We start from the raw sequence: 12,626 nt of genomic DNA, 5'->3' as shown, positions 1-12,626 counted from the left end.
CATCCAAGAACTTTTTGGGGCCCCTTTCTTCACTTTGCACAACTACCTTGTCCTGAGCAATCTCCCAGCCACCATGAGGAACTTCTTACAAGACATTGCTTCTAGTGCTAAACTTGAAGCTCTAAAAATCAAACTCATAAATTCCCCTTTTGAACATAATACATTTGTAATCTGTGGTCTTCCTATTGTCAATAGGCCCTAATCTAAATTTTGTTTTATACTTGCAACTTTCAAATGTCTCTATCCTCTGGTCCAAACCTCCCATTTTCATGTCTTTGGTGTTTTTTTCCTCCAAATGTTAGTATTTAAAATTTAATAGATGTTGGCTTACATGTGAATTTTAAATTTCATTTTACTTAATGAGTTGAACACTTGTAATATTGTTATAGAGTTGGCTAAAGGATGATTTAAAGAAAGATAAAAGTTAATTGCATTTGAATTTGTTTTATTTTCGAAGGCCTTAAATTCTCAGTTAATCTCAACATTTAAGTTTGGCTTACTTAGAATAGAATAAATATGATATCACATTTTCTTGCTCCAACATTAACCACAAAAATCTTTCATGTATTTCCAAAGGAATAAAACTTAAAATTGAAATTGCTTCCAAAACATTAAAAACAAAACTCTCAATAAAAATGATTCATTTTGGAGGCCATCAGCTAGGGTAGTGGTTACATCACTGGACTCCCACATAGCTCACCTAAGTTCGAGTCCCAGACCCAGTGCCTTGAAACTCATGCTGGGCATGGGTGCATGGGTGCCCAAGATCCCAGGAGGAGAAAGGAGGAGAAGGGATTGTGGCGTGGCCATCCTCCCTGGGGGGGCGGGGGGCTGGAGTGATTTCTCTTCTCCTCTCACTGTCTCTCTGTCTCTCTCTTTCTGGTGAGTGCACGTGCCCTATAGCAAAAACCTCTCTGAAAAAAAAAAAGATTCATTTTGTAGTTTTTTTGAAAAAAATACTAAGTTAATTATAATTATAGCTATTGTTCCTAAATATGGGAAAGATGAACATGGTATGTAATGAAACAAATAAGGTTAATGCTTCAAATATATCCATAGAGAATAGATGGGATAAAGTAAATACTATTTCTAGAAAATAAAGATATATTATTAAATCAGCAATTCACATGCTATAAATCTGAAGAACAGCTAGATATTTTTTACCTGGGCATTTTAAATCATTTTCTATGTAAGAAACACTTTGTTGTGTAAATGAAGAGAAAGCAGGATATCAGTTTGACTAGAATCTGATTTAAATTGGCAGATCATTTTCAGACAGAGACAACTTGATCGTAATATGGAAAACAGTCTGTTACAACCCTGTACTGACTAGAAACAGACACACAGACTCTAGCCCTGATTCTGCTGCTATGTAGTTCCATGACCTAGGTCAAATAGGGTCACATTTGCTGTTTCAGGTTTTTCATCTGAGAGATGAAGAGATAAGAGAGATGGACTGGTGATCTGTATGCTGCTTTAAGGAATAAGATTTCTGTAACTGTATGAGAATATTAGACTCATCCATTTACAAGCCATTGATACATCATTGATTCAATTCATTCTGATCTATTCATTAATTCTGGTCCCCCTAGAATGACTAGAGAAGGTTGGCTAGGTGATTTCCAATTACTCTCTGTCCTTCATATAATATAATAGCAGTTCTCTAAAAAGATTCAATACTCAGTCATTTCAGAGATTCAGACAAGCCTTTCTTCCAATTACCGTGGTTCCACTCTAATACAATTGCCTTAGAAAGATTGGATATATGCCCTGTAATCTGCTCATTAAAAAGAAAATAACTAATTTACTGGAACCTATAATAATTTATCAAAGATCCTACCTGTCATCAACTTGACCTTGTTCTAGAAGACGTTGCCCATCAATAATGATTGAGTGCAAAATCTGCTGACGACTGAACATCTCAGCTTGAAACAACTATAATTTCAACAAAAGAAGAACATACTTTAGAATCCCTAATTTTAGTGACCAGTTCTCTTACAACTTTGCAAACATTCTGGCTTTAGCAAGGTTATGAAATATATCTCTGGCTGAATCAGGGTATGAGTGAAATCCTGTAGTAAAAAAATCATTTATTTTCAAAATATGGGTTAAGATATACTTAAAGTTTCATTTTGGTTTATCAAAGCTAAATGACTGAAAGTAGAATTGTGTCTCCTTTCTTTCAAAAGCATTTGACGGTGTAAGTTAATGCACAATTTGTGTTCTGGTTTACTCCTTGTGCAGAATATGGTTCATATTCAGATTCAGAGAATAGTTTAGGACCTTTTAAAAAGCTGAAGAAAGAAAAACAGCCCTCACTGTCCCAGGTCTTTTTGTACTTACTTATTTCCTTATGCATTTACTTATAATGTCAGAGGGCTTGCACACAACCAAGACAGTGCAGTGAAAAAGTACCTCCAGTGAGGTTTGGTCATTCTGCAATGCCCTTTCCTCCCTTCCTCCTGCCTGTCAGGAACTTGGACACCTGTGTACAGGTACCTGTTATGTTTTTCAAACCCCTGGGTCAAGATTCAAACCTTGGTCTGGCACATGAGATCTGGCACCCTCCACAGAGTGCTTAACTACTACGCTACAGGGCTGGCCCTCTAGTCTTTTTGAACTTACTGTTTTTCAAATCAATCATGCTAATACAATGATTTCACCATTTAAAAAATATAGAAAGATCTTTTTAACTATATTCTCTGTTTTTTTAAACAACTCTGAGAGATAACTCATATACCCTACAATTCTCCCATTAAAATGTACTTTGGGCTAACTTGTGGCATGGCGTTTAAGGTGATTGATCCCAAATGGTCAACTGCATAGAGTCTCAGACCTAGTGGCTTGAAAAACATGCTAGGTACATGTGCATGCCTGCTCAAAATCCCAAAAGAAGGGAGCAAAGAAGGAGAGGGCATTGTGGCTTGACTATACCCATGGGGGATGTTTTCTCATTTTCTTTGTCTCTCTCTATCTCTCTCCAGCTAGTGTATGCACACCCTGGAACATTTAAAAAAATTAATTAAGAGGTCCAATTTAATAACTTCTATTACATTTGTAGTCTGGTGCAACCATTATTACAATCAATTTTAGAGCATTTTCATTATTACACATGCAAAGAAAATCCCAAAAATCTCTGAACTTCATTCCCCATTTCTTTCCAATCCTCCCAGCCCTAAGCAACTATTACCTATTTTTATGTCTCTATGGGTTACCTTTCTAACATGTCATGTAAGTGGAATCATGCATTCTGTGGTCTTTCCCTTAACATAATGTTTTCAAGGTTCAATCATATGAAAGCATGAATGAATCTCTCATTTTTCTTTTATAGCTGAATAGTATTCTATTATATGGATATACTACATTTTATTTATCCATTTGTCAGTTGATGGACATTTGATCTGTTTCCACTTTTAAACCATTATGAATAATGCTGCTACAAACAATATGCTTATAGAAGTTCTTGGGTAGCCACATATTTTAATTTGTCTTAATATTTTCATTTCTTTAAACTCTCTGTTTAAAACATTTCAGCAAAATACTTTAAAGTTAGTTTCATTTTTTTTGTTTGTTTTTAAATTCTGAATTCAGCTTTTCTCTGCTGGTAAGTTCCACCTCTCCATGTGCATTTTTTTCACAAACACATATAGCAACTTTATTACACTCACTACTAAACAGCAAAATAAAGACTAACGAATGGCAAACTAATTGCTTTACTTTTGTGTTTTATTTTCTCTCTGTTGAGAAATAATTATACTACAGTTTGATCAAGAGACATTTGATTGCTTGATTTCCTGGTATAAAATTCATGTAAATTCTTAAAAAACAAAATTTCATTTATCAAGACTTGATTGAAGACTTTCAGTCAAGCAGAGTATCTTAAGCAATTAGCTTTGGCAGTATAATTGTAATCAGTAACCCAATCTGAAAATTGTCTAACTTTCTGCACTGTGCTCTTTCTCATCCGTCTCCCACTCTCAGGAAGTAACCTTTAACCACAATTCTGATACTATGCATTACAAGGTATTGAAGCCTGATACGTGCAGAGCAGAGAACTAGACTAATTTTTGTAATTAAGATATTCAAACCTCAAGCTTAAGAGAGAAGGCAAAAGTGACTCATGCTTTGACATACTCAGCACAAAGTACAGCATTTTTTTTTTAATTCTCCCACATAGTGTTCTACAGCATCTTCCAGAAGTCTAAAACAAATTATTACCTGAAAATCTCCTGCTACAACTTACCTCATGCGCTCTCTGCTGTTCCAAAAGATGCTGATAATTTCCAGAAATCTCTACTGCTAACTTCTGTTCTGTTTGAACCAGGAATTCCATCCACGTTTCACATTTTTCCAAGAAGGTCTGATGTTGTAGCAAAAATGACTGTAACTTACTGATAGACCAAAGCACAAGGCATAATGGTTATTTTGCTGCTTATCTGATATCTCTAGCAAATAAAACTGGATTAGTGTCTGTTTCCAGTACTAAAACTTTCATGTTAGGTAGCAAAATTTACAAAAAGAAAGAAAAGAAAAATTGAAAAAAGATACAAGTTTAAAATTGTATGTTTTCTTAAAAGAATTATGCATATACATTTACCATAGTCTTACTTAACAGAATTTTTGTATTTAGTACATTAAACAATTCAAATTTCTAGTTTCCATTCTAATTTTGATAATATTTATAAATATTGACAATATTGCATAATTTTGACAATATTATATAAACATACAATGTTAAGCATACACATTTGTGTATATTAATATACACAATGTATAAATATACACAATTTATAAACTTACATTCTACTGCAATATTGGTGTAATGGTTTGAATGTATGCTCTCTCAAATTCAGAGGTTGAAACTTAAAGGCCAATGTGATAATATTATGAGGTGGCTCCTTTAAGAAGTTCCTTTAGCCCAATAGGGCTCTTCCTTGTTAATGGGACTAAGACCTTGTAAAAGAGCATTCAAATAGGGTTGAGAACTCTTGTCCTTCCATCTCTCAGCACATAAGGACACCACATTCCTCTGCTCTTGGAAGACACAGTAAGAAGGTGCCATTCTGGAAGCAGTGAGCAGAACTCCCTGGACAACCCAACCTATCGGCACCTTCATCTTGGACTTCAACCCCGAGAACTGTGAGAAAACAAATTTCTTTTCTCTGTAAATTACCATCCGTGGAATTTTTATAGCAGCACAAACCAGGTGAAAATAATCTGAGTGACCAAAGCATCTCCATAATCTCTACCTGAATCTCTCCGTAGTCTGAGAGGAGATGAGAGACCAGTGGCGGTTCAGGCTCTGCATCCTTTTGATTTCTTTATCATTCAGAGGTAACCTGTATCCAAGCTCGTTTAGACGGTCTAAATCTGGCGCCATGCTGCTGAATTTTAACATCTGTCCCTGAAAGAAAGATTTAAAAGCATGTTTATCATCATGGCCAGAAAAAGTAGGGCTTTTTTCTTTTATTCTTCTTTTTTATTTTTTTTTTTTTGGAGAGGTTTTTGCCATAGGGCACGTGAGCTTGCCAGAAAGACAGAGACAGAGAGACAGAAAGCGAGAAATCACCCCCCATGGGGGATGGCCACACTGCAATCTCTTCTCCTCCATTTTCCTTTTGGGATCGTGGGCATGCACACACACGTGCCCGACGTGAGTTTAAGCCACCAGGTCCCGGGACTGGAACCGCAGTCGACTACGTGGGAGTCCAGCGACATAGCCATTCACTAACTGCTGGTACCAAAAGGTAGGGCTTTTTCAAAGTAAATAGTGAACTTCTGATTTTAGGAAGAAGCTGGTCTTCGGTCTGCTGTGTATTTCTCCACCATTTACGGGCCATCTCCAGATGCACAAATAAAGATAACCTGTATCTCCTATTCAGCTTGCATTGTGGCTACTGCTACTGCTACTAGAATACTCATTATTTTTTATTGAGTACTTAGTAGGTTACACGTATTATCTAATTTACTGGATTTACTTACTCAGATATAATTCTTTTTTATTTACTTAATATATTTATTATTACTACTATTATTTAATTTGCTATATGGCATGCATGCTCATCAGAGAGAGAGAGAGAGAGAGAGAGAGAGAGAGAAAGAGAGAGAGCAATATGCCAAGAACAAGGAGAGAGCAAGCTGCCAAGTCCAGGACTCAAACCTCAGTCAACCATGTGGAAGTCCAGCACCCTAACCACCATCCCACCTGCTGGCCCCAAACATAATTCTTGATAGTCCTGGCTAAAGAATTAAAATTATGCTAATGAGGAAAAGGGCTTATTTCTTACCTTTTATATTTAATTTATTCATGCTAATCTCTTTATTACTCAATAATAATAATAATAACTTTAACAGTGATAACTAACATTTATTGAGCACTTACTAGGAATTGCATTGTTATAGGAACTTGACAAATAATACGTTAAAAATCCTCACAATGATCCTGTGAGATAACCCTTTACAAATGAGGAAAGGGAGGCCTAGAAATCAAGTAAACAGTTCAAGGCTGCCCAGTTCATACATGATAGAGCTAGAAAAGCCACAGTTGCTGAGCTCTTGCTAGATGGGATATAATCTCTCCTGAGTTTGGGAATGACCATACGTGAGACCATGGGTGGCACAGTGGTAATGGAACTGAAATGAGCACACATTAGCCTTAAGAGCTTCAATTTAGGTCCTGACATTCAGGACCTAAAAGTTGGCGGAACTCAACAAAAAGAGCAGCCTATGTTTCAGATCTCTTTCCTCTCTTCAAACACAGGACGAAGTTGTCTGACCTGGTTTTCCCATAGGCATTCTTAGCCTCATGTAGGAAATTAGCAACAGGAAGGAGAAAATGTTAGGATGCCTTTGGCTGTGTGTGTGTTTTCTCTACACATTCTCTGCAAAAGGTTCGTGATCTCCGGGGAAAGAATAAATCTTCCCAATCATTGAAGCCAGACGGCAGAATAAGAAGACAGAATTTCCATGGATGGATCAGCACTGAATAAAATTGACATGACCTGGTCTTTCTCCTCATGGAACTTAGAATAAGACATCAAACCAAGAGCAGAGGGTATAACAGGAATCACCTACTCACTTGGACATAGTTAAATGATACAAGAAGTGTGGTAGAAAAGAACAGTGTGCCGTTGAAGTGTGCATGGAGACCTTGGTCCTGATGGACAGTGGAGGCTGTCCTGAGAGACTGAACAGAACAAACTGAACTTGTTTCTTTGGAGGAAACGAGAAAAGAATTCCAGAAACTTCACGTGCATAGACACTGGGAAGCACTGTGGCTCCCTAGGAGCTGGTGACAGAGGTGAACGGCAGTGCCAGATGGGACATGGGCCAGGTGGACACCAAGATACGCTGGACTGGATAAGCCATGTTGGTCTTTAACCTAAGAGCAGTGGGGGACCACTGAGGGTCTTAATCAGAGGAATAGCATGCTAACATGTGCATGTCTATGGTGTTATTGCATTTATTTTATTCAATGTGTAAAACAGACTATAATTAGAACTACTTTTCTTTTAGTTGGCATTTTAAAAATTTATTAGTCATTTTTGATTGACAAATCATTACAGTATATGTTTATTGGGTACAATGTGATGTTTTTATCTATGTATACAATGTGGAATGGTAAAATCAAAATAATTATATAAAACCTTTTAGGACCAGCAGATTATGTAATGGTTACATTGCTGGACTCCCACATAGTCGACCGCAGTTCGTGTCCCGGACCCGGTGGCTTAAAACTCACGCCGGGCGCATATGCATGCATGCTCAAACTCCCAAGAAGAGAATGGAGGAGAAGGGATTAAGGCATGGCGATTTCCCCCAGGAGGTGATTTCTCTTTCACTTTCTTTCTCTCTGGCGAGTGCATGTGCCCTATAGCAAAAATATCTCTTAAAAAAGAAAAAAAAAAGTAAAAACTTTTAAAAGAAAAAGATCATTCTGGCAGCCAGAGAGAGTGTAGGTTGGGAATGTTTGGGGATGAGATCTCTGGGACACTGCTGCAGTGGTCCTGAAAGAACCAGGCAGCTTGAACTAGGAGGGGATGATGTTAGAGACAGAGATAGGAAGCTCAAAAACTGCCAAAGACATGATTGATTGGGTATAGGGAGGTCTGGAGGTGAGGAAGAGTGAGGCGGTTTCTTGAATGGGCCCTGGTCACCCTCCTATCCTGGGCTGGGGTGAGCTTGTGCTCACTGCCAACACACGACACTCGTCAGGAGAGTGGGAAGCAAAGCTGACAGAATTTCCCTGTGAGCCAGAAAAAAGCAGGTCTATGTCAATTTTGAGTTTTCCTTAAGATTTTGAAGACAAGATCAGGAGCCCAGATTTGAACACACTTACTTTAAGTTCTTCCATTCTTTCCTGGATGGTGGAGAGGTCAGACGAGTGCCTGGGGTCTTGCCCTTGGAGCAGGTCCTCAGCTTCCACTATCCAGGCCTCCAGAGCTTCTAAACTCCTGGCAAAGGTTTCGTAGTCAAGGACGCCAGCCTTTTTTCACAAAAGAAATAGATATTTTAGTGAAAAATACAGGCATTTTAATGAAACCTGCTGAAAATCAAGTGGATATTAAAAATATTTTTTAGGGCTGGAAGGTGGCATGGTGGTTGAGGGCACGACTCCCACATGGCTGACCGTGGTTTGAGTCTCAGACCTGGTGGCTTGCTTTCTCACCCCCTCCTACCCTCTCTCTCTCACTCTGTTTCTCTCTGGTCAAATTAAAAAAAATAAATAACTTAATTAAATAAAATAATAAAATTATTTTTATATTCTTTCATTAAATTGTCACTCTCAACATATACCATTTCTTTAAAAAAAAAACCAAAGATATAAGGATTTAAATTTTCTTTTGTTGGATCATTGGTCAAGTCATGACACACTGTTGAATAGAAAAATAGAAAAATACATTATGACTTTCGTGACAATCTAATATATAATTTTTCTAAAAAGTGGAATTATTTATGTATCATTAATCAATAACCAATTAAAAGTTTTGAAATACATTATCAAACAACATGCTTGAAAAATATTCTTATTTTTGTGAAAACCTAAGTCATATAAATAGGAATATTCATAGTAAGGCCATTTAGTGTTCATTAATTGAATGTTCCACGGAGGCAGCCGTTGTTTTATGGGCTTGCTTCCTACACAAAATTTTAGATTGCATTGCAGAGAACAGTGACGTACTCCCACTTTTCCTTGTCCCCACTGGAACTTCCAAGTTTAATGTTTAATTCTTTGGTCTTGAAGAGGGCATTGTCTCAGTGATGAAAAACTGATTCTGGCATTAGTGCCTGGACATTATAGAACACCCAGCTGACACACAGGCTGGACGTGAGGCTGGTCTTGGTCATACCTGCAACATGGACTGCTGTTTGCACAGCGCCTGCTCTAAGGTACACAGATGCTGACTCAGAGACAGCTGATCAGACTGAATGGCTGAGGCCGCTGAAGCATCCACTTGCTGTTTGAGTTGTTCTCCTAGTTCATGGAGAACAAAGAGGGAATCCTTCACTGTCCTCAGTCCTTTGAGAAGGTCCTATAGAGGAGGAAAACATGCACATCATGAAACAATAGGAATAAACACACATCTCAAACATGCAATTCTTATTTATCGAATTACTAGGTTAAATAACCTTCACCTGCAGAAAAATAATCAAGAATCAAATCTAACTTTTAAGAATATTATGAATTGAATGCCAGCTCCCTAGCCTAGCAGTTAAGGGAGCCAGATACCGCATGGTCAAACGGGGTTTGAATCCCAGTTCTGGAAGCTTGAAAAACATGCTAGGTACATAAGCATGCATGCTCAAAATCTGAGTGGGTGGGAAAATGCAGAGAGGCTCACAGCTTGACCATATTCTACTGGGGAGTACTTTCTCTCTCTCTGTGTCTTTCTTTGGTAAATGCATGTACACTATGGCAATCAAACATATATACACATGTAAATATATGTATATTGTATATATAAAGAGAGATATGAGGAAACTTCAAAAGGTTTGTGGAAAATTAAGTTAAAGTATGAGTTTATGTTGGTGCAAATTGTTTTCGAAATTCATGCAGTTTTTTCATAATGTGTATTTTAAATAAACTTTTTAGAGATTCCCTGGTACAGTTACTTCTTTAATAATAAAAGCCACATAAGCTCATTATAGAACATTGAGGAAATGCAGAAAATAGCATATAAAAAAAACCATGATTCATAAGTAGAACCAATGACTAGACACATTTTGGTGGCTTTTTCCTTTCCCTTTAGGCAACTGATATCCAAAATAACTGAAAACACAGCGCTCTGTTTCACCTTTTTCTACTTATTATTATATGCCCCAGAGATTAGTTGTCAGTGTTTCCTTCCATATGCTGTGTCACATTACTGTAGTCACAACAACCCCTCTATCTCAGCGGGGTATGGAACCCGGTAGTGATTCTGGTGAAACAGGGGTGAGAGCAGTGTGCACCTCTATTCTCTTCTATGGCACTTCTTGCCTCCACTTTTTGTGGAACCCTAGTTTATGCTCAAAAGTATGAGCCAATGGAAGCTCCCAGCTCTGCTCTCTATCTGCTAGTAGAAGATGAGAAGTGATGGCTTCTTCTCTCAGCTGCAGGTCCCTGCTGGAAAGCAGCCAGCTATGCCTGCGCAGTGACTGCTGTGGGAGGGACAACAAATGGCTCCTCTAACCTTGACATGGAGAACAGACAAGGCCTATCTCAAGTTGGGAGGCTCCACTGAGAGTGACAGACCTTGTAAACTATAAACTATATGGACAACCAAAAGAGCGGTATTATCATTATTGTAAATAGTCTTTAGCTTTAAAGTGATTATGCATGCAGGTGGAAGGTATGAGACTAGGTTACACTCCTGTTTATGTAATTTTTATAGCTCGCCTAACTATTAAATGGATTTGGGAAAGTTTATAAGAAGATATCTGTAATGAGTTCATCAAAGTGAAGACAAATAAAGACAAACAGTAAGAGCTATGTAATGGATGAAATAAGAGAAGAACTGTTCCTGAAAACCTTAAGTGAGTTATTGGCAGCTGCAGTGAAAACGAGAGTTATTAAAAAGCTATTAAAAAGAAGTACACCCATAAACTAGAAGAGGGAGACTTCTTTTGACCATTAAATTCTTAGTAGAAACTATTGCATAGCTGCTCACATTGGTGATAATGACCCTAAAAGGCTATCTTCATTGGCACAGTTCTAAAAGATACATTATTCCTTATATGTCATTTCTTACATCAACCATCTCAGTCAAAACGATCTAAATTTTTCTCATGGATTATATTTCATTAGGAAAAAAATGGAAACTTAAGAATGAAATGGAGAGAGAGAACCTCTACAATCTCATGCATGTGTGGCTATGTTGTGAAAATCTCCTTAATGTGTAAAACTATTATTTTTGCGGGGGCTAGCAGGTGGCATGGTGATTGAGGCACTGGACTCCCACATGGCTAACTGCAGTTTGAGTCCCAGGCCTGGTAACTTGCTTTCTCACTTTCTCTCTCTCTTTCTCTGTCTATCTCTGGTGAGTGCAAATGCCCTATAGCAAATTTTAAATAATAATAATGATAAATAAAATTAAATAAATAATTATTTAAAGAAAGACTACTATTTTTTGAATCTGTAGTATATATTGAGACAAACTAAAAGTTCACACATGCCCACACTGGCCTTGCTAAGCTTGAGAAGCCTAGCAGTGGGGCGCTAGGGAAGACAGTCACTCCTGAACCTACGTTGCAGTCTTGCATCCACGTAGCAAGTTCATCATCGGCGATGTCCTTGTTGGCGGCGGCCTTCAGCAGCTCATTGGTTCGGTCCTCCTGCTGCTGCACTGCAGAGGCACACTGTTTGGAGTAGTCTTTGTATCTCTGCCACAGCTGCAGCAGGGCCTTGCTGGAGTGCAGCTGCTCAGCGATCTCTTCCAGTAAGTTATTCCATCTGGGAATAACGGCCAGACTCATGAGTATATTACCACTCCCCCAAATGCTATTATTCACTATTTTATTTTTCATGATCTTGGCTCATGTGAGTATGAAAATAATGTGCAGATGACTCATTCCATTGATCGCACTAAAAGATAACATTTCGGGTCAGGTGGTGTGGTGGTTAAGGTGGTTATGGCCGAGTAAAGGTTTGAGTCCTGGACCTGGAGGCTTAAAAAACACTCTTTGCGTGTAAGTTCAAAATCCTGAGAGGGGAGTGAAAGAGAATGGACTGCAGCATAGTCAGCCCACCTTGGGATGGTGCTGTCTCACTGTCCCTCTCTTTCTCTTCTTCTCTGGCTCTCTCTAGTGAGTGCATATGCCCTATAGAAAAGTTGCAAAAAACATCATAACATTCATATTTCAAGGATAGACAATGGGGATAAGGGCAAACTTTAGATACATAACAGTTCTAATTTCTTCTAAATATCTTCACTTTTATTTATCACCAATATCATTTGTGAAATTTGAAATATTAGTAGAATAGAATCTACAAAGTTCAAATTACACATGCCAAGAAGTTTTAATTAGATCTATATTTATAACATGACTGTGCTAGAAATAGCATGTAGAGTCGGCATACCCCATACCTCATATTGACTTCCTTCAGTGTATTGGTAAGAGTTTCTGTTACAGGTGGGTGACACTCT

At 37.9% G+C, this 12,626-nt stretch overlaps 1 protein-coding gene across 1 annotated transcript in view; it reads right to left on the bottom strand.

Moving 5' to 3' along the window:
* SYNE1 (spectrin repeat containing nuclear envelope protein 1) overlaps positions 1-12,626 on the bottom strand; it is a 596,966-nt gene that overhangs the window by 97,885 nt on the left and 486,455 nt on the right. The window contains exons 118-124 of the mRNA XM_027769865.1: positions 12,567-12,622; positions 11,728-11,932; positions 9,351-9,533; positions 8,339-8,485; positions 5,250-5,404; positions 4,244-4,391; positions 1,841-1,935 (exon numbers count right to left, since the gene is read on the bottom strand). Coding sequence (XP_027625666.1) covers positions 1,841-1,935; positions 4,244-4,391; positions 5,250-5,404; positions 8,339-8,485; positions 9,351-9,533; positions 11,728-11,932; positions 12,567-12,622 — 989 coding nt within the window. The remainder of the gene's footprint in view (positions 1-1,840; positions 1,936-4,243; positions 4,392-5,249; positions 5,405-8,338; positions 8,486-9,350; positions 9,534-11,727; positions 11,933-12,566; positions 12,623-12,626) is intronic.

This window comes from Tupaia chinensis, unplaced genomic scaffold, assembly GCF_000334495.1.
Source record: "Tupaia chinensis unplaced genomic scaffold, TupChi_1.0 Scaffold000014_1, whole genome shotgun sequence".
In the NCBI taxonomy this organism is placed as follows: domain Eukaryota; kingdom Metazoa; phylum Chordata; class Mammalia; order Scandentia; family Tupaiidae; genus Tupaia; species Tupaia belangeri.
Note: the sequence above shows the minus strand (reverse complement) of the source record. Positions and strands in the feature narration are given on the sequence as shown.